Below are 21684 nucleotides of genomic sequence, written 5' to 3' on the forward strand. Positions count from 1 at the left end.
GGGGTCATGGGCAAGTCCCAAGCGGGTCCTAACGGGGTCCTAGGCAAGTCCCGGGCGGGTCCCGGGTAGGTCCTGGTTAGGTCTCGATCAAGTCCCGGTCAAGTTCAAGGCAAGTTCGGTCAAGTCCCTAGCGAGTCCTAGTCAGGTCCCGGGTGGGTCCCAGGCAAGTCTAGGTCAGGTCCCGGGCAAGTCCCGGTTAGGTCCCGGGCGGGTCTTGGTCAAGTTCCAGGCAAGTCCCGGGCAGGTCCCGGTCAAGTCCCAGCGGGGTCCCGGCGGTGTCTTTGGCAAGTCCCGAGCGGGTCCCTGTAAAGTCCCGATTAGGTCTCGGGTGGTCCCAGTCAGGTCCCAGGCGGGTTCTGGTCAAGTCTCAATGGGGGTCGCGGTTAAGTCTCAGGCAGGTCTCGGGCAAGTCACGGGCGAGTTCCAGTCACGTCCCGGGTGGGTCCTGGTCAGGTCTCGGGCGAGTCTCGTTCAAGTTCTGTCAGGTCCCAAGCAGGTCCTAACGCGGTCCCGAGCGGGTCCTGGGTGAGTCCTGGTCAAGTCTCGGTGAGGTTCTGGGCAGGTCTTGATAAGGTCCATCGATTTAAGAATGAGATGCTCACAGTCAAAAAATGGTTTACAGTTTTCAATTAAAGAATAATTTTCAGTCAAAAAGAAAATATTGTTTGTTGACCACTATTTTACGTCGAAGTAAATACCGTAAAATACAAAAATCATTTTCTGGAAACCATTTTATGTCGAACTAAATGTAAAAAAAAAAAAAAAAAAAATTAAAAAAAAGAGCCTACACAATTATTATTAGTATTATTATTATTATTTGATTTTTTATTTTCATAAAAAACCTCGAGTCGTACAATTGCCATGGGCCCAACACGTGCCAGCCCAATCTGCTTACCAAAGGTCAGACCTTACTTCAAATTCAGCCAACGCATTAATTATACCCTTTCTGATTGCTTCCTAAGCTAATCAAATGAATCACTTGTGAATTTTCGATTTCCGTCCGGTAACGCTATCTCTTTTGAATTTCCCAATCTCCGAGCCCCCTGAGAGTTATGGTGATATAAACGGCAAATTCTTGGTAGCAATTGCAGCGGCCATCGTGAGCATGTGTCGACAAGATTCCCGTGTACGTATGTCCGCCGAAGAGGAAATCGCCGCCGAAGAGAGCCTCTCCATTTACTGCAAGCCCGTCGAGCTCTACAACATTCTTCAGCGCCGTGCTATAAGAAACGTAGTTCCGCCTAATTCATTTCAATTTTCGCTGCTTTTTTGTCTCCATTTCCGTCTGTAAATTGCTAGCTGAACACATTTCTTTTCTCTCTTTTTGCTTCTGTAGCCATCTTTTCTTCAAAGATGTTTGCGCTACAAAATAGAGGCTAAGCATAAAAGGAGGTACTTCTTTTTCCAATCCGAAGTTCATTTTCTGTGCCTACTTGGATGCTAACGTTTTTCTTTCAGTAGCGCCTTTTATCTGATTGTTGTGGTTATTAAGCTTCTTTTCGGTTCTTGTTGGATCTTGGTTCTTCAAGATACTCGTCATAAAGACGTTCTAGTGTAGAAGTTGAATTGAGCTTCGGATTAGCGCCTGTTATATACAGAATTTGAATAGTAGTGTCTTGTAGGGCAAATTGAGTTATATTTCTGTGAAGTTTTTAACGTACAATGGTTGAAATTCACTTTGTATGAAGGTTTCGAGTATTTAAGGCGGGGAATTTTTTATTTATTTATTTTCTATTTTGGATGAACTTGATGTTGAATTCTGTTTCAGTTGGTGCATTTCTTGCTAAATTTATTGGGCTTGAGCAACTTTTGACGAGACTTTCCATTTGTGCTATTGTTGTAGTAAATTGAAATTGGGATCAGTTCCATTTACGTTTTGCTATTTGAGCATAATTGAATCTTTTTCTTCACATGGTTATTTGAATTCGTCAATTTTCATGACACTGATCTGATACTTACTTGGTTCCTGTTGGTTGGTAATGTAGAATACAAATGATGATTTCTCTACCAGGGACTGCGAATGAAGGTTTACAAACTCAGAATCTGTTTCCTTTGTGCATCTTTTTGGCGAGACTAGTTTCTGAAGTTGCAGTTGTCGAGGTAAGAATGAATATGCTTATTTCTTACCTAAAGTGATTAATCAATTTATATGTTGTATTGCACATTATTCTGACTTCGCTAGCATTTGTTGGCAATAATTTGCGGTTTATTCAACTTTCTAAATTGATTTGTTTTATTCATTTTCAACCCCACTACCAAACAACAAAAGTACTCAGCTGTGTACCGCTTTAGTCGAGCATGCATTTTCACCAATCCTACTGGAGTTGAGGGGAGTACTCAAATTCAAGCTAATATTATTCTTCCTGAGATTAATAAGCTAGCATTGGAGGCCAAATCTGGCTCACTTGCCATCTTGCTTGTCAGCTGGGGTATGCAAGAATAATGTCTAGTTTGAATTGTGATTCTCATTGCAACATTTGGTCACATTATTATTTTCTTGCAGCTGGAGCGGAAAATTCCTTGCTTGGAACTAATTTATCTAAAGATCCTTTGGATGCAACTCCTTTTCCATGTAAGATATGCTTTAGTTGATTGACCCTGTTGTGCATAAAGCACCTGAACATGTTTTATCTTAGCTATTCAACTGCTTTACAGTTTATGACTTATTGGCTCTTCTTTTTAATCAATTCTCTCACAAGTCAGACGTGTTTCTGTAATTTCAAATTGTTATATTTACTCTACTTATGCTAAATGTGTTTAAGATCGGCATGGGGTTGAATTATAATACTCCAATGTTAAACTTTTTAAATAGAAGTAAATACTGATCTCTGAAATTAGGCTTTGGATTGAGATAATTTCAGGGACAAACTTATAAATGTAACCTAGGATCATCTGAAGGTTGCTAAGAAAGTAAAGAGAACAATCTTTTGTTAAAGCTAACGTATAGCATGAAAATCCTAGATATGATACTTGTTCAATAGGTTAAGAATGTGTCATAAGATAAGGTAATAGATTGAGAGACTAAATTATTCTTTTTTCAAAAAAAAAAAAAAAAAAAAAAATGGTCTCTCAATCTATTGAAAATGCATTTTTCTGTCCCGATACATAAATGTATGGAACATTATTAGTTTCTCTTTAGTGTAAGGTTTCCTTTTTTCTGGATTGACTTCATTTTTAATTTTTCTTTTTTTACCCGACAGCAAATGGTCGAGGATACTGCTTATGGGGCAAGATACCATTGGAATCACTTTATGTGTCATGGGAGAATTCTCCAAACTTTAGTTTGGGACAGAGGGCTGAGATAATGTCAACAGTAAGCATGCATTCTTGCTTCTTGAAGGTATGGTATTATAGATGCACACTAATCATTTCTTTCTTCTTATTTCTTGCCTAGATGTACTAATTAGCTGCTTAACACCTTAGGAGATTGTCATGTCTAACAAGTTTACTTTCACTTTTACTCAGTTGAGTTGTTTGAATGAGGAAAAATGCATCGCAATTCAACTTCCCTATAATCCTGAAACTGTGGTATTTTTTCTGCCCTCTATGTTTACTTGTTCAGTTAAAGAAAGGAGTTAATTTCCTTTTTTTTTTTTTTGTTCTTTTTTTTTCCTCACATTGCTCTGCTAGGTCACTGTTATTGATAATATCTGCTACTTTTTTTATTGTTTTGGTTTCCAAAGAGTACATCGCAGCAAGTGCAAGTTACCATTTCTGCAGAAGAGATAGGGGCCAAGGAGAAATCTCCTTATAATTCATACATATGTAGTGATGTTCCTTCTTCATCGCTGTCCCATATTATTCGGTAATCTACATTCTCTCTTACATATATATATATCCAAATGCTTCACACACAGACACGCGAAACACATAGAAATTGATAAGTAATACAACACAGCCACACATATATTGGATTGTCTATGATCGGCATTGTCCTATTAAGATTAACAGTCTTTCCTATTTTCACATACCATGTCTGAATCATATGGACTGTATGTGGATCCCTATCGTTCAAATTAACCTACAAACCATAAAGGTGGAAACTTTCCAGATTTTGATTGAATTGTGGAGCACATCAATTTATACATTTCTTATATTATAACATCAAAATTTGTTGGTATTAATGAGTCAAATATTTCTCAATTTCTTTTTTCTTTCGTTCTTTCTTTTTTTTTGGGAAGAAAGAGCCACTTCATACATACTTTCACCTTTTATCTCTAATATGGAGGATCTTAATCTGTTGAATGACTTCAAATTTTAATAAGGCAAATTGCCCCAAAGTCCTTGAGTCTTGACATTGTGATTAATTTTGATAGTTAAATATCTGAGTTATGGCCAAGTAACAAATAGGTTCTTCTACTATGGTTTTTGTCCAATTTTTAACAAAAGAAGGGACAGCTGGTATTTTTCCACGTAAGTCAAATAAGAATTTGCCACACGTATGAACAGCATTGTCACCATGTTACATATGCACACCAAAAAAGTTTTAAAAAAGACACGAAACGAGAAAGAATAATAATAATAAATAAATGAACAAAAGGGTAATAGAGGTGGAGCCACTCCCCGCAGGGTTAAGTTTAAGTTTTATGTGCAACTTGTATATTATTAAATTTAATTCTTGTACACCTTCACCGAAGATGTGTATTGCTGTTTATTAGGAAGATTAGAATCTGCGCATTTGGCATGCTTATCATTTAGTATCTTCCACTCCAACGTTGGACCAACATATTGTTTGTTTTTCCACAAGGATGCATATAAAATAAAATTTCTGGCTGTGTTATCCAGGTTAAGGGCAGGAAATGTCATTTTTAATTATCGATACTACAACAATAAGTTGCAGAGGACAGAAGGTGATATAGATTTCTTCTTTCTTTTTATTCTGGTTAATCTGTGCAAGTATTCAAGTACGCACCCCTAGTGAGTCTTGAACTCACAATCTCTTGCTCCATTTCGTTTTTATTGGAGGAGGTGGCATTTGAGTTAGTGCTCATTGGCTGTCCTCTTCTCATCTTCCTGAACCTTTATTGATGCATTGCTGATTTGTTATTACTTTGGCAACACGCATTAAAAAAAAAAAAATTAGTGAGCATGAATGTAAAAAAAATATTTTGTTAGTTTTTTTCTCTAGAATTAGGGATGCCCAACTTACTTATTTGTAGAATCACAAATTTTACCGTTTTAAGTGCCTATATACTCGACAGATCTAGCTTAATGCATTAATTCTTGTAGGGCCATTCGATAAAGAATAGTAAGAGTGTAGCCACTTCGGATTGATTTGATCCTAGTCCTCCAAAATTTGGAAGTGGTATCAATTTGTATCTTATCTTTGCTAATGAACATGTCATGTATAATTGCCTACGAAAGCTATTCGTATTGTTGGTTTATCTAGTTATTTGAAAAGCTTAAGCTATTAGAAAGTGAGCCAATGATGTTAAAAAACTAAGCACACATTTACATCTCCGTTTTGACTTGATAAAATGGATATAGATGTATATGGGGGATTCCCTTTCATGCTTTTCTACCATGTTTTCAAAACATCTCAAAATCTGAAGCTAATAGGAAACAAAACAAAATTTTTTATCGAGCTCACACCAACTCATATAAACTAATTGGTTATGGGTGTCGTTCTTGTATATGGTCTTTTACATGTACTTCTCTGAATTTAATTTTTTTAATTATCGATAAATCAACATATCTTAAGTTTTTATTTAGAAGTGTAAAATTTTCCTCTTATATGCCGTGTAGAACTCTAAAATACCAAAAGGGGGTCTTTCATGCTTAAACTTAACACATAAGTGCATAAAGACACACTCGCATAGGAACGTCAACATAAAGGTATATTACATGCATGTTTGTGGTTTTATAAACAATTTGTTATTTAGAGCAAGGATATCTCCACAGAATCTTTGTGGCTTTCATAGCCATCTTGAAGAGCTTACTGGACATATTTGAGCTATCATTCGCAGGAAGCACTCAAAGCAACTCTCCAGTAACTGCTATTTTCCATTATATTTTATTAATGGGAAAAAAAACCTGTTGGCGAAATTCTGGGATCATATTAAATGGAGGAAAAGATAAGTTGTTGGAGGTGGAATGTGGTGTTGGAGCTAAAAATAGTGCAGGCAAAATTTCTTTTCAAATGCAAGATTTGTCCAAGATCAACTATCTCATCAGAAGGGAAATTTCTGATTCTACTTGCTTAAGTACAATATTACATATACAAGAAAAATACTGTGATGATAGAAGTGTTGATTTCAGGGTCAGGAATATATTAGCTTCTAATGCGTTAGGGTTGGCCACTTGGGCCACTGGAAAACGTCCTTCCTCTTTCTCCATATTCAGCTAATTTGCTAGACCTAGTTAGTATCTTGATAAGGTGGAGTGTGGATATAAAATTTGGTGACATCAAAGTTCTAGATGAAATATTGGAGGAAAGGGAGAGGAAGAACCGGCTGTGTGGTCTAGATGAGCATGCATAATTAATTTTTCTGTAGGCAACTAAGAAACAAAAGGGAGTTTTCCTCTTAGTTGTTAATTTATTGAATTTTTTTTTTTTTTTTGATAAATAAGTAATTCATTGAACAACGCAAAGGGGGCGCAATCCTAGTACACATGATGTATATAAAGAAAGGCCCCACTAAAGGCGAAAAGAAGAACAAAAAGCCATAAATTGAAGCATAGTAGAAAATTGAAAAACATTAAATGCTCCCGCCCAATGGAAAAGGGTCTTGAGAAACATCTTTTTGAGCTCATCCAACATCTTTTCTTGGTCTTCAAAACATCATGCATTACGCTCTCCAAACAATCCACATTAGACACGATGGAGCTATGTTCCACACCTCCTTTACTGAACGATTACCTCTTTGACCTTGCCATCATGCTAACAAATTTGCCACCCGTCTATTCATGACCCATGTTAATTTATTGAAATATGAAGTAAGAAGTTTTTCTAATTGCAAATGTATCCAGGTAATAGCAAGCTAAGTCCCTGCTAGCAGATGGAGAATTGATAACATAACAATTGGACATTCCTGCAAAGATGGAGAAGTGGGTTTGCACTTGTTCAACCCTTAGGGCTGTTATATGGTAGAACATAGAAATGTATGTGTCATTTTTCAAAGTGGTGTATTCATGTCATCTGAAAAGAATTTTTTTTTTTTTTTTTTTTGGCAATGTGAAGAAAAAATAAAGAAAGAAAGAAAATGTAAAAGTGTAAATCAAGGCACTCTTTGGTGCTTCAGAAACACCCATGAAGTTTATGGTTCCCCTTGATTGCTGTCAACTTTATATGTGTGGTTCATCTTCCTGTCAATTTCTGGGGTTTTTGATTTGTACCAGTCAGGGCACTTGTTTGGTGATTCTTGGAGACTTCAATATAATATTTTGGTTTTGGTGAAGATTACCAGTTTAACCTATATAAAAATAAAAAAGGCATTCTTGTGTTGTATTTCCATTTACTTGTTGGATATGATAGATGTTGGTCCCTATGATTGATGATGGCTGACTGGCTCTTGGAAATTCCTTTTCTTCCTTTCTTTCTTTCTCTCCTCTTTTTTTTTTTTTTTTTTTTTTTTTTTTTTTTTTTCACCCTTCCTAATAGTTTTGTATAATGTATGCTTTTTTTTCCGTATCTTGTTCTAATGCATGTGTTGGCCATCTATGAGATATAACCTGGTTAATTCTTTGACTTGCAGTAACTGAAGACTTTTCCTGCCCATTCTGCTTGGTAAAATGTGCTAGCTTTAAGGTGAAATATTTTCTAACTTGTTATCTTTTTATAGTGTATTTCATATGAAAACAAACAGATAGGAAGTATGGCTCTTCACATTGATGCTTATAAATTTTGAACCTTTTCTGTAGGGTTTAAGATTTCACTTATCTTCATCACATGATCTCTTCAACTTTGAGTTTTGGGTTGGTAATCTTCAGAAATCTTGTGCCATTTTGATGATTAAGCTTTGGTGAAGAATAACTACTAAAGCATGGATGTATTGTAGGTGACCGAAGAGTATCAAGCTGTAAATGTGTCTGTGAAAACTGATACGTGGAGATCTGAGGTGACGATAATTTCACCTTAAAAGTTACTTTGGGGTGATCATTGGTTATACTTTGTTAATTGATAACAATCTAGTTTGATTGGGTTGTATATATGTATGTGCATGTGCATACATACAATATTCATTTGTGCACATGTCTGGTGCTTAAATCCAGTTGTATGTATGTATGTTTATATCATTGCTGTTACCATCAATACCATCTCACCACCATTGCTGTTGTGCCATCTGCAACTACTACTATTACCATCAATACCTCTCCAACTACTCGCCAAACTGTATCATCTCTGCCACTTCTGTCATGGCTGCTATAACCATTTCTAGTGCTCATACTGCAATGCCCACAGTTATGGCTTCTGTGATCATCATCAACTCACCATTATCATTGGACCTTCTGTGCTGAATACAATTAAGATTGGAAGTGTTCAAACGTTGTGTTAATTAATGATTTATCATCTAGTTAAGGAATAAATTCTACAATGTGTATACTGACCTCAATGAGTTTTAGACTGATCACCTCCTGTTTCAAATGAGAGAGACTAAATTGGGCAGGGGGGGGGGGGAGGGGCGGGGGGAGAGGAATTCAGTGTTTTTGAGGAGGGACATTCTTAGATGCTACCATTATTTTTAGCTTTGAATATGAGTTGGAATGTAAAGAGGAGTTTGGATGCTATAGATGGCAGGTACCCTGTTTTCTTCTTTTAATACATTGGCTAATATATATGCTGTCAATTTTGAGAATTTAAAATATGTTTGTTCGGCAAGATGTAAGCAAATTTTTAAAATTTTAGATGTGAAATATGAAATTCTTCATATTTATTCCTGTTTGGAATTTATATCCAGATTTGTTTTCTTCAGGTTGTTGCAGATGGTGTTGATCCTAAGCAGCAAACATTCTTCTTTTGGTAAGTCATCTAAACTTTTTCCATAGTATGAGCTAACAAATTTCTTTGGTTTTGTGCCATTTAAGTTAATAGACATCAATGCCTTTAAAAGTGGGTACTCATTTGTGCATGCAGCACAAAGCCACTTAAACGGAGAAGACCGAAGAGCCTAGTTCAAAATGCAAAGCATGTACATCCACTGGCCTTAGAGTCAGATTTGCCATCTGGGGCTTGTGAGCTTCTAGACAAGGCTGATGGTATGTGTTCTTTTATTGTTTCTATATCAACAGCTTGAATTGGCCTTCTAATCAGTTCTTTTGAATGGGTTTCCTGCATAGCTTCTTCTTCTTCCCTTATTTTTAATGGGTAAACAAAAGACCATTGATGGGTTCATGCATTGTTTGTAGCATGACATTTCTTAGTGTTTTAGGTTTAAATTATATCTCCCTATAAAACAGAAGGTAGTGCGATTGTACAGTACTATGTGCCAAGGAATCAAAAATAGAAACAAAAGGAATCGGTCTTTTAGCTAAAAATAATCATCTATGACTTATTACAGGACATACCTCCAGAGTCTGCCTAAAAAGTACTAGTACGAAAGTCTTCAAAAGTTGTTTCATTTCCTTCTTTCAGTCTCTACAGGATGGCAGATAGAGCAGGATTTCAAAGCTTCTATTTGTTGGGGCTGGAAAAGTAGGACAAACCTAGGCGTTCACCTGAAAAACAAGTGACAGCTAACTACAGAGAAAAATAATATCATTGTGCTGAAGCAAATTAGCAACGGATATAGTGATGGTCTACCAATTCATTAGGGTTAGTGCATGACATGTCTCTAACAAATCACCAGTCTTCTATGATAAAATGGGTGACCTGAGTGTGGAGCTGCAATGAGAGGGGTTACATCGGTTTATTAGTAAACCTTGAGAGTGAGAGCATCTTTAGAGGGCCCAAACACCTAATTTGAATTGGGTATGGCCTTAATTGTGGTTTTGGGATTTATGAAACCAATATGGTGGGATCTCTGAAAAATGCTGTGGCTGGTCAAGAGGAGTGGAAGGTAGAAGAAGGGGAGGGATGGGTTTTCCACTACATACATGGGATGCAGGTGGTGATGAGAACGTGACCTCTAGTTAAAACCTGAAGCAGGTTTGGGGTGGAGATGGGGAATGAGTACCCTGTAGCAAACCACCACCTCCCCAAGCAGAAAAGAAAAACTTAACCTAGATGCTGTAAGAAATAAAGAAATATGTTTCCCTTGGTAAGTAATAGTTTTGTTAGAATAAAAGAAAAGAAAAGAAAGGGTTTAACTTAAGGAAAGTATACGAAAGGAGCCCCCAACTAGTTACTGCCCAAGTTTGAATGTGAATTTTTATTATCATGTGCTATCTATGCATGTAAATTCCCCTTTTCCTTGGAAGATTATTTGGAAAGTTAAGGTTCTTTTGAGAGTGGGATTCTTTGTGTGGATGACTTGAATAATATATATATTTTTTTGATTAATTGAAATATCATTGAAAAGTAAAGGCGCAACCAGGTGCACAAGAAGTATAAAAGAGAGAACGTCTAGCCAGAAGGAGAAAAAAAGAATAAGAAAATGAGGAAGAGAAACGTAATTGTGGTGGATTGATGATGTATGTGTAAGAAAAATAGGGAATCTATTGATCACTTCCTTCTTCATTGTGCAATTGCAAGAGGATTATGGAGTTCCACTTTCTAGTTGTTTGGGTTATGCCTAGAAGGGTGAAAAAGATGTTGGGGAGTTGGAGAGAACAAATGGGAAATCGAAATGCCCTTGAAGCTTGGAGGTTGGCTTCTTTGTGTCTAATGTGGTGTATTTGGAGAGAGCAGAATGCAATGAGCTTTGAAGATTGAGAGGCTTTGATGTTAGAGTTGAGAAATATGTTGCTCCAATCACTCTACACATGGATAACATCGTTCAATAGTTTGCCCATTGCCAGTTTTTATGAGTTCTTGGATTTTTGTTCCTCTTTCCCTCTATAGTAGGAGATTTCTTTTGTATACTTCATATATACTAGGGTTGCGCCCCTATGCGATTTTAATGAAATTGAATTACTTATTAAAAAAAAAAGATTGGTGCAGAGAAATGGCTCTCAAGTATTCATTCGTAGAACTTTATTCAATAGCTCTTGACAAAGAGGCCTTGGTGTCAGATTACTTGGAATCTGAGTTTCATCAAGGCAGTCCAGGATTGGGAGCTAGAATCTCAACTCTTTCTTCAATCTACTATACTACTCGAATACCTATCAAGGGGAGGCAGATAGAATGTTGTGGACCCCAACTAGCAATCACGGCTTTGAATTGAAGAGCTATTATAACACTTTTTAGTTTGGAGAGCCTTGTGAGTTGCCCTGGAGAAGTGTTTGGAAGGATGAGGCCCCGCCCCGAATAGCTTTATTCACATGGATGACAACTTTGGGTAGAATCCTCACATTTGATAATCTTAGAAAACAAGGTTTTACTCTTGTAAATCACCTTCTCATCCATTGTGAGTATGCTAGTGATCTTTGGCACTTGGTTCTTAACTTATTCGGAGTTTCGTGGGCTATGCCTAGCAATATCCAAGAGTTGATTTGAAGACTCAACAGCAGGGGCATTCCAAAGAGGCTATTTGGAAAGTTATTTTGGCGTTTTTAACGTGGAGCATTTGGAGAGAAAGAAACCGGTGCCTCTTTGAGGACTAGGAGTCCATCGTGCTCTATTTAAAATTCTCTTTTTTTGAGATATCTCTTAGACTGGGTTGTAGTTTTTGTTCCTAATTTCTAAATCTTCTAGATTTTGTGAACTTTTTAAATTTAAGATGCCTTTAGGGTGTATGTCTCTCTTGTATACTTTTAATGTACGAGGGCTTTGGCTTTGTCTTTTATCTATGCTACAAGGAACAATTGGGGAACACATTTCTAATGCAGGGTCCCAATCATTAAAGTGCTGAAAACAAGTAGTCCCAACCATCAATATACTTGATCCATGAGTGCCCATGACCATAGAATTCCATTCACTCATGAGTGCCTATGACCATAGAACTGCATTCACCCCCAACATTGCTGCCTAGGGAGGGAGGGATGAAGAATGTTCTGCAGCATGTAAGCTGCAGATTGCATTTTTGTGAAATGATCTCGTAGATTCTATTCGAAACTTGTGAAATGACCTCCGTCAGTTGCCCTACCACACTTTGTCATGATAATCATCTCAAAATAGGACTGAATTGTTGATAAATTATCTATCCTTGTGTCACACTTGTTGAGTCTGGACATATGTGGAAAAGGTGGGGCAAACCTATTGTTTCAGGCTTTCTAAGACATTATATTTTGAAATAAGCCTATGGGATATCTCCACCGGACACTTTAATCTTAGATATCTGCTAATACTGAAGGATTCTTGGAGTGGAGTATTTATTTTAAGCAGACTCTTCTATACCTTTTTCCTCACATACTCGTATGGATTTTGTCAAATGGACAATGAACTTTTTTTTCAGATGCTCATTCTAGCAAAGGTGATAAGGCTCGTTTCTCAGGTGTGAATGATTTTCAGAATGATATAGTTGGTGCTGAATAGCGTGTAAAGTTTTGTTCATCCGGATTTAATGTTACAGGGGTTTCAAGTGCCACACCACAATCATATGCTGATGGCGATTGCATTCAATCAATACCCGGGAACAATCTTGCACCCACTACCATGCTACAGTTTGCAAAGACCAGAAAGTTATCTATTGAACGTTCTGATCCTAGAAAGTATGTCTGCTACTCTCTCTCTCTCTCATTGTAGCATATTATTATTTATTTTAAAAGATCTTGAATTCCTTTTTCCACGAAGATATCATACGATTAATTCTGATAGAGCTTGTTCAGTGGAGTGAAAAGTATCAGCCAACGGTCTATATCTGCATTAGGCTCTATGTTGTTTGCAGTAACTAGTTATTAAAGATCCATAATTGTTACTTCGCATATGGGTTTTAGTACTGTTTTTTATAAAATAATAATAATAATAAGTAACTATTCAAAGGCGAAGGCCCCTCTGTTCCACACGCCTCTGCCCTCCCGCCTTCCTTACTCCTATCATCAACAATGACTTCACCCCCACAACTCTTAGCTACCACCACCTAACCAGCCTCTCGAGACTCAACCAAACCTGAACACCAGAATCCAATATTTGAAGGATCATCATCGTCCCAAACATGCAGCCCACCAGTATACCTTTGTTCCTGCACTTGACCCAATCCCCCACTAGCCTGACCGTCAACCTGGAACACTTCACCACCATACCATGGTACCAAATCACTGCCCTCTCACACTGTACCTGGCATCACCGGCATCTTCTGGTGGGGACACTGTTTCGCACCAGAAGATGCCTTATTAGGTAAGGCTGGTCATTATAAATGGCATCAGAACTACTTAGTAACACCATTTAGTGGGTGAATCATGAAAGTGTTCATGGGTATTAAGTCTCACATTGATTCCTTATTAGGTAAGGCTGGACTTTATAATTGATTATAAGGAGTTCAAATTGTAACTTTACTTGTCCTTTTGGAATAATAATACAAATGTGACCAGCTCTTTTCCTAGACTGTTAAACGGTTGTGAACTATCGGTCTGTAAAGCTTAGGTTGATGGGAGTTAGGCCAACAACTTATATAAAGTTTGACACATAATCAATGGCATATAGATGATTGCCTTTCATGTTCTCTTAAAGCAAGTATAATTGTCTGAAATGCAATATCATTTATTTACCTAATTACCATGTTAGCTTCTCTAATTTTATCTACGCGCATAATTATTTGCTAGAAATATAAGAAGATATGGATGTAGATGGCTTTTATCCCTTAGCCATTTGCCACACTATTCCTTGCTTTGAGGCCCATTGACTTGCCTAGTTTTACAACCTTGGAACTTCCCAAATTATCACACTGTGCTAGTCGCATGTCTTGTCATTGGCTCAAGCAAGTAAATCTGTCTTCAAAAGGAGAAACATTAGAACGCTAGAGAAATACGTTGAAAGTAATAAGTAGGGGTGGCAAAATTTAGTTCCAAGTGGTAGAACCCCTTTGGATAACATATTTTAGCTTAACCATAAACAACTCGGGCTTGGGTTTTTGATAGTTGGTTTATCTGCATTGGGTTCGATAGTAATTTGGGTTCGATAATATAAATTACTTTATTAGTCAAAGTATACATTTGATCATCTAACATGCTGTAAAATGTGTATACATATTGATTACATAGAAAATCCAAATGATTATAATATTCTTTTGTAACCATTTCAGCTGTGCCCTCCTGCGGAAGCGACAGTTCTTTCACTCACATAGAGCTCAGGTGACAAGTGCATACCATATATGCTAGATGAATTTTTGTCCTCATTTGTTTTTTTTTTTTTTTTTTTCCTTTGGAATTATTGGATATATCCTTTATGTTTTGCAATTATTTGTCATATTAGCTTTTATTCAAATTGATAGGCGCTTGAGTTTGCAAGTTTCCTTGCCGAAATGTATGACCTAGATAAATTTGCTGTCTTTTGAACTTTTATTTTCTTAGAACTTGTCCTAGTTTTAGTACATAGTTACAATTTCAGGATGTCATTTCTTGAAGCATTCTAGTATCTGTATTTGATGAGATTATTTTTTAACTTTATTCTGGAGAGTGGATAAATCTTCAATTTGGTGTGATAGCACTGCCCATGGCATTTCTAAAGATCATAATGTAATTGAAATTCAATTCATAGTTAAGGTCTTGAGATTGGAGATGTTTTTATAACCAAGGAGAATTAGTGCCTCTTAAAAGGTACTGAGTTAGAATGGCATGAAATTATCAAAGGCATGGTGTAGATGCACAAGTTATGATTGAAGGCAACTTTATTGAAAGTGATAAATAATTCTGTTCTTGGCTTTTGATGCTATATCCCTGAAAGATGGTAACCTCATGGGTGAATCGTTTTAAGGATAAAGGTATTTTGTATTATTTTGAATGGGGACAGTAGTTTCCTGATGTGGAGTGTGAGATTGTTACTTGCTTTGGGGGTTTTAGCATAGAGAAGGAAGGTGCACCTAGAAAAGTTGAATGGAATTTTTTAGAGACATGGCTTGAGGATGAAGGGAGGTACTCCCATAGAGAACATGATGTAGGTATTTCATGCTTTCTATGAAGTGTGGTTCTTTTAATAAAAGTTTAAATGCATCCTCCTTGTTCTTATTCTGTTTAAATGGTGAGCATATCTCAGGGACTTAAAAACCTATCCATTTGGCGGTAGTGTCTATGAGCTATTAGCCAAGGTCTTGACCAATGGGCTGAAGATAGTGCTTGTTGGGATGTCTATTTCTGACAGGAGACAGAACTTGGGTTTAGTCCATATAGCACGAGATTTTGGAGAGGAGATTGAACTAGGTGTTTTGAGAATGTTATGCAAGCTGGATTTTAAGAGTGCTTGTTAGTTAGTCGTTTCCCTTGTATACTTCCTGTGTACTAGGGTTGCGCCCCTTTGCGCTTTTGATATAAAATATTACTTATCAAAAAAAAAAAAAAAAAAAAAGCGCTTGTGCTCATGCTTATTGGTTTTGAAGTATATATCGAAATTCTGGGGGTTTGGGGTAGAATGAAGAAGTTGGATTTGAGGAGCTTCTCTATTCTTTGTCAAGGGATGATTAATTCTCCTTTTCTTCAGCGGTTCTGGAGAATGAAGATCTCCTATCCAATTTTCTCCTTGTACTGCTTATTAGCTGTCTAGAAGGATGGCTATGAGAGCTACAGAGGGAGGTTTGCGGTCAAGCTTTAATGTTGGTGACATGGTGCAGAAGTGATCATGATCTGACTCCTGTTTCCCGATGACACCTTAATTTGCTCTAGGCTAGAACCCGGATCAGTTTGACACCCAGAGTTTCTTCTTCTTTGCCTCAAGACAGTTTCTGGTTTGAGAGTCAACTTGAGCAGGAGCGAAATGGTGTTTCCAGAAGGTGCATAGAGAGGATGGATGAACTGCTGGTTTTACTAGGTCTTAAGGCGGGCATTGCATTTGAAATTGTCTCTTGGTTTCTCAATTAATGCTAGGGTGGTTTGGGATTGTTTGACAGTGTGGACGAAGAAAACTTAGTGAAGATAGTAGTCTGGTCTTAAGGTGACAAATGAATTATATGGATATGATTTTTGGTTGGGAATCAATAAGCATTATTATGTTATTAAAAAAAACTTATAAATCTATTTCTAGAATTTAGTTAGGACAACAAATTTATCATTGATATTAAGATGGCAGCTGAAATTATTTTTGAAAGGTCAGGAAAGCAATGAATTCTCAAGAGAATACAAATTTAATAGAAATTCCTAATTTTCTATTTTCATTCAGTTTGGAATGCTATTTCTAGTCATTTTAAACATTACATGTTTATGATCTTTTCAATTTTGCAGAGTGTTATATTTGTTCAGAGTTGCTGGCAAACTATGTCAACTATTTTTTATTTATAGTTATGAGAGGCCCTACATCATGAATTCAATATCCTATATGCTGCTCTTGCATGGTTTCTGCCAAGAGCTATTGTGGCTTCTATTGGGACATAACTAACCTCTTCTTATTTGACAACATCCTCTTCTGTTTTTGATGTTTTTACTCAAAATATATGCATCAAAACATCTGAAAATAGATTATCTTGTGCTTGAAGCCTATGGCACTGGAGCAAGTATTAGCAGATCGGGATAGTGAGGATGAAGTTGATGATGATGTTGCAGATTTTGAAGATCGAAGGGTATGCTTAATAACACTAATTTGATTGCTATTATTATTTTTTTTTTTTTTTTTTTTCCGCAATTGCTTCTTTTGTTTGAACAGCAAAGTTCTGTTGACCTAACAAAAAGATAATGGCTAGCTGAGTCATTGAAGATTAACTTTTTAGGATACAAAATAGTTAATAGCTGGCTGAGACATTGAAAAGTAATTTTAGGTAACCTTCAAAAAACATCAATTGCAACGACTATAATTAGGACAACAATAAAATTGGAATCGATATAATCTTCTCTATGTTGCAGGGATTTTGTTTTGTGGAATAGTTCAGGATAGTTTATAAAAAAGTCATTTTGGGGGTGACCATGTATTTATTATCAAGAACGTTGTAAAACTAAACCAAATGGCAAATTTTAGCACTTTCCTGGTTGTGGGTTGAATGGTTCAGTTGATTGGTCTGATTTTAGGAGTTGGAATGCACAAAATCAGTGAGTTGAAATCAAAGAAAAGAAAACAGTATGAAAAGCAAATAAAATGAAAATTGTAAAGATTCAGGCATATATTTTTTTGTAAAAAACATATTTGCAATATTTTTGCAACATCTTTGCAATTTTTTTTTAATAATAAAATAAAAAAAAAAATTTAAAAATGAAGAAGGTATTTTGGGCATTTTGAAAAAAATTAATGGAAAATCCTAACAAAATAGGGTAATTAAGAGAAATTGAAAGTTCGATACCTTTAATTGAGAGTTTTTAAACTTTGAAGGCATAGTGTCAAAGCGAGTGGAAGTTAAAGGGAGTTTTTTTAAGTTTCTTCTTTAAAGTATCTTACAGTGTCATTTTTAAGGCTCAGTACTTAAAAAAATATTTTGGCTTATACGTGAAATCTATGTTAGAGCAATTGAAAAGTCCCACCATGTTGCACACTTCAGATGTCTCAACCATGTGGTATGATCTGGGTTTCAGAAGTTGATTTTTAGTGGTTGTAATAATTGGGTATTGCTGGCTTTTTAAATATATGTGTACACGTGTGCACATCTTTGCTTTTATTAGTGGTTCTTCCTTCTATGTGGTCATTAATGAGATTAAAATGATACAACAAATGCTTGGTCCCGTCTTTTTTGAGTCAATGGTCTGTTTTCTGAACATAGTTGGGCCTTGTGTTGGGTAATATGGGTAAGCTCCTTCAATTTAATAAGCACCCCTGTCCATCTTTTACTAGGAGACATTTTTTTAGTGTCCTTGTTAGTGGTTCAGAAGATGAGATGGCATTGATAAACTCTACCATGTTGCAGATGCTTGATGATTTTGTTGATGTAACCAAGGATGAGAAGCTAATGATGCATATGTGGAACTCCTTTGTGAGGAAGCAACGGTAATCTTCTCCCTCCATCTTGCTTTGAATTCTTATTTTGTTGCTTCACATGGGACTTTCTCTCATTTGATGCCCATTGTCAGAAGACAGTCTAAACTGCCTCATAGGGTAATATTTTTCTGCAGTGGTCCCTAGTTGTTTGAAAAGACCAAACTGAATGAAGCCATCAGTGCCATTAGGGAGTGTTTGGATAATTATGAATCTGGTTCAGTTTGTTTCTGAATCAATGATTGCTGACATAAGTTCAACTTTTGAGCTAGTTTTGATTTATGGGCATCTCGCCTAAACCATGCATTAATCACATGTAAATTTTTATGGAAACATTTATGCACTAATATTGAATTTAAAATTGATAAATTAAGAACCAATTCCATATTCTGTAAAATTTGAGTAACATAAAAATCTAAAACTGATTGTGCTGTTTAGAGCTAGCCTGCTTTTATGGTTTGTCAAACACCTGTTAAATATTGTTCTATAATTTAGCTCTCCAGGGCAATATCCTTGGCAATCATATATTTCCTAGCTGCCTCACAGGTGCTCATTTTGGCCTTCCTCTTGTCTATTTGGCATGTTACCACCCCTTCAAATTGGTGTCCAGTGCAAGTCTGAATCACAACCTATTTTCAAGACTTCCATTTTGTGGAAGAGTTGCTTAAAAGTCATTGTCACTATGATACAAACTAGAACTGGATGTATGCTAGAATGCCTGTCTTCAATATTGGTGTTATTCATTTGAGGTTTTTGCTTGAAATATCCTATATTTTGGTAATGTCAGGGTTCTAGCAGATGGTCATATTCCTTGGGCATGTGAGGCCTTTTCGAGATTGCATGGACCTGACCTTGTCTGTAACCCTTCCCTTGTCTGGTAAGCTTTTTTCATTTGATTTTGAACGTGGTTATGCACATTTTAATTCGTCACTGAGAGTTTTATTTTCCCCACTTCTGCTGGACTCTGCCCTTTTCCATATTAATAAGCTGGCACATTACTTTGATGAAACATAAAATGTAGTCAACACTTTTGGCACGTCAAATCTTGAAAATATGGGAAAGGACATGGTAAGGATATATGTGTGGAGGGTGTGGATATGTGTACTTATGCTGTACGTACTTAATATACATTTAATATCGTGCTTTTTAACTTCATCTTTGTTTTCTTTTTGATCAATAAGATTTGACCCAATTGATAAAAATGATTTGTGTCCCTTGAAGATGTGAGAAGCACGTGCATTTTAAATAGCAGGGACATAGTTGAAAGAAATTTACTAAAAAAGCATATGTGACTTGACTATAATCAGATTCTATTTTTATGGTTTCTAAGTGATAAATTGAAATATCACATTTATGAACTTTTATATGTACCCTTATTTCAGTCTTTCAGAGAGACTCAACTATAATCAGATTCTATTTTTATGATTTCTGAGTTGATAAATTGAAATATCACATTTAGGATGGAAATTTGAGGTCTAAATATGCTTATGGTTTGGCAGGTGTTGGAGATTATTTATGATCAAGCTGTGGAATCATGGTCTCCTTGATGCACGCACCATGAACAATTGTAATGTTATTCTTGAACAATGCCAGGATTCATATCCTAAAAGCTAAGGAGATGATGTATTTTGAGCCAGCAAAGGATTACAGGCAAAAATGAATTACTTCCTTCCTTATGTACTAATCTTGATCTCTACTTGTAGCAAAGGATTAGGCCTACCCTTCTGTGAGTTAGCATACCTTCATTAACTTTGTGTAATTCAACGAAAGAAAAAAAAAATGTAACAATGTAACTTTGTTCTCACTTTCTTGGGTTTTTGCCCAAGATGCAAAGAAGGATCAGGCCATTTTTTTGGCCCATTTCCTAATTCTTATTTGTATTATTTTCAAGCATTATATTTCTGTTTGGGCCTCTTGTTGGGAGCCCATCCCTCCTGAATTTTTTTTCCTTGTAACCCGCTTACCATATTGCTTGGAGAAACAAAAACAAAAGAAAAATATAAGTTTTGTTCCATTATGTTAGATTGTGACTGGCCTATAGTGCCATGGGACACGGTCCTTTTAAGATTGATGTCTTAGCAAGATATTTGAAATCATATAAGTTCCTTTATATGAGAAATAACCAAGTGATGGTAAGAAATAAACGTTTCTTTTTCTTCAAAGAAAATACCTCACTTCTTAGGAAACAAAGAAATTTTTTTTCATTAAAAGTCAAGTGTAATTTGTTAGATTTTTGCTTTTTTAATCCATAAATTCCCAAAAGTTTTGATGTGTGGAGCACATAAAAGTTTGAAAATACCTATTACTCAGGAGTTTCAGAGTTCCCTTATTGGTCAAAACTCTTCTGTTTAACATTTTCTTTTTTTTCTTTTTTTGAACAAGAAACCATCTTGAATATCATATAGAAACAGAGTTTTAAAAACTCTTATGAGACAAGAGCAAGTTGCTCTAAAGATACAATAGAAAAAATACAATCTGGGCTCTCCTCCAGCCATATCCTATCATTTACATTAAGAAGAGATTGCTTCGCCAATAAATGAGCAGCCATGTTAGCTTCTCTCTTCACGTGACTCGCCACCCAACTCCTCCGTGTGAATAAGACACTACGTATATCTTCAACAATCTGTCCATAGGAGCTCCTTCTGTTTAACATTTTCACTAACGCCTATTCGTCAATATTTGTCAATATCTGGTAGATTCAATAAACAATTTGAGTTCCAACAAAACTATAGGGCATGAATATTTCCCCTTTTTCCCCTGAAGAGTTGGTCATGAGGCACTCGTGAGGATAGTTGAAACAATAATCAAAGCTAACGTAAGTATAATTGGCGCAATTGAATTTGTCGGGGTCTACTTCTATGTTGCTGTAGACATGTATAGAATAGACCACAATCAAAGGCCGAGAAGGAAGCCAAGAAACCTACCCTAGCCGTAAAAGCGCCTTGTCCTTCATGACTGACCGCTTTCGCTTTCCAATCATCAACAAACACTAGTAGTAAGATTAAGGGTCTGTTTGGTTTAGCAATTTTAAAACGTGCGGTTTTAAAAGTTAGCGTTTTCAAAATGCAATAATTTTTAGTAAAATTTTGGTTTGGCCTGTAAAATTAGAGTTTGACATTTAAAATCTTACGTTTTTAAAATACAAAGTGATTTAAAAATGTAATTTTTTTTCCACCTTTTCAAATTGCTATATATATTAAAAAAATGGCACTTTATGCGATTTTGTTTAAAACACTTGAAAAAGTTGAAATCGTAAGGTCAAACGGACTCAAGTACAAGAGAGTAGGCAGAGAAACGACCTAGATAAATACTGTAGAATTCTTACATAACAACAGTAGGACAGAAATTTCATTAAAAAGATTTAGCACTAATTACTGAACTAATCCCGTTACATATATAGTATATATAGGTCTTCATTTCACATAGATCCACGGAAAATTACATAAATACACCAGGTGGTTCTTTTCTTTAATTTGGAGAAACAAAAAGTGATTAATATTTGTAATTAAGTGATATTTCCTCTCCTTTTAAGAGGAGATCTGATTGATTTTGCCCCACAAGTGAGATGAGAAAGAAGGACACCAATATATAGATAGCTTATTAATTGCTACAAAATGAAATTTAAATACATATATGAAACCGTACAAAATATTATAGAAGGCAACATA

General features: G+C 36.1%; 1 protein-coding gene across 3 annotated transcripts; it reads left to right on the forward strand.

Annotated features, from left to right (window-relative positions):
* The first annotated feature begins 948 nt into the window (after window positions 1-948).
* Window positions 949-19951, forward strand: EMF2 (VEFS-Box of polycomb protein). Of its 3 annotated transcripts, none has more exons than XM_059603635.2 (21): window positions 949-1231; window positions 1337-1392; window positions 1986-2100; window positions 2270-2429; window positions 2504-2572; window positions 3201-3340; window positions 3466-3528; window positions 3684-3805; window positions 4786-4850; window positions 7695-7747; window positions 7861-7914; window positions 7998-8057; window positions 8913-8959; window positions 9074-9195; window positions 12432-12470; window positions 12549-12687; window positions 14217-14265; window positions 16596-16679; window positions 17949-18028; window positions 18804-18893; window positions 19516-19951. In XM_059603635.2, the coding sequence occupies exons 1-21, from the start codon at window positions 1106-1108 to the stop codon at window positions 19628-19630; spliced, it is 1848 nt and encodes a 615-aa protein (XP_059459618.1). In that variant the 5' UTR covers window positions 949-1105; the 3' UTR covers window positions 19631-19951. The 3 variants fall into 3 exon arrangements, with proteins under 3 accessions (XP_059459618.1, XP_059459619.1, XP_059459620.1); XM_059603636.2 differs by having other exon boundaries at window positions 12432-12449; XM_059603637.2 differs by lacking the exon at window positions 12432-12470.
* The last annotated feature ends 1733 nt before the right edge of the window (window positions 19952-21684 follow it).

The sequence above is a fragment of the Corylus avellana genome, chromosome 9, assembly GCF_965113065.1.
Source record: "Corylus avellana chromosome 9, dhCorAvel1.hap1.2, whole genome shotgun sequence".
Classification (NCBI taxonomy): domain Eukaryota; kingdom Viridiplantae; phylum Streptophyta; class Magnoliopsida; order Fagales; family Betulaceae; genus Corylus; species Corylus avellana.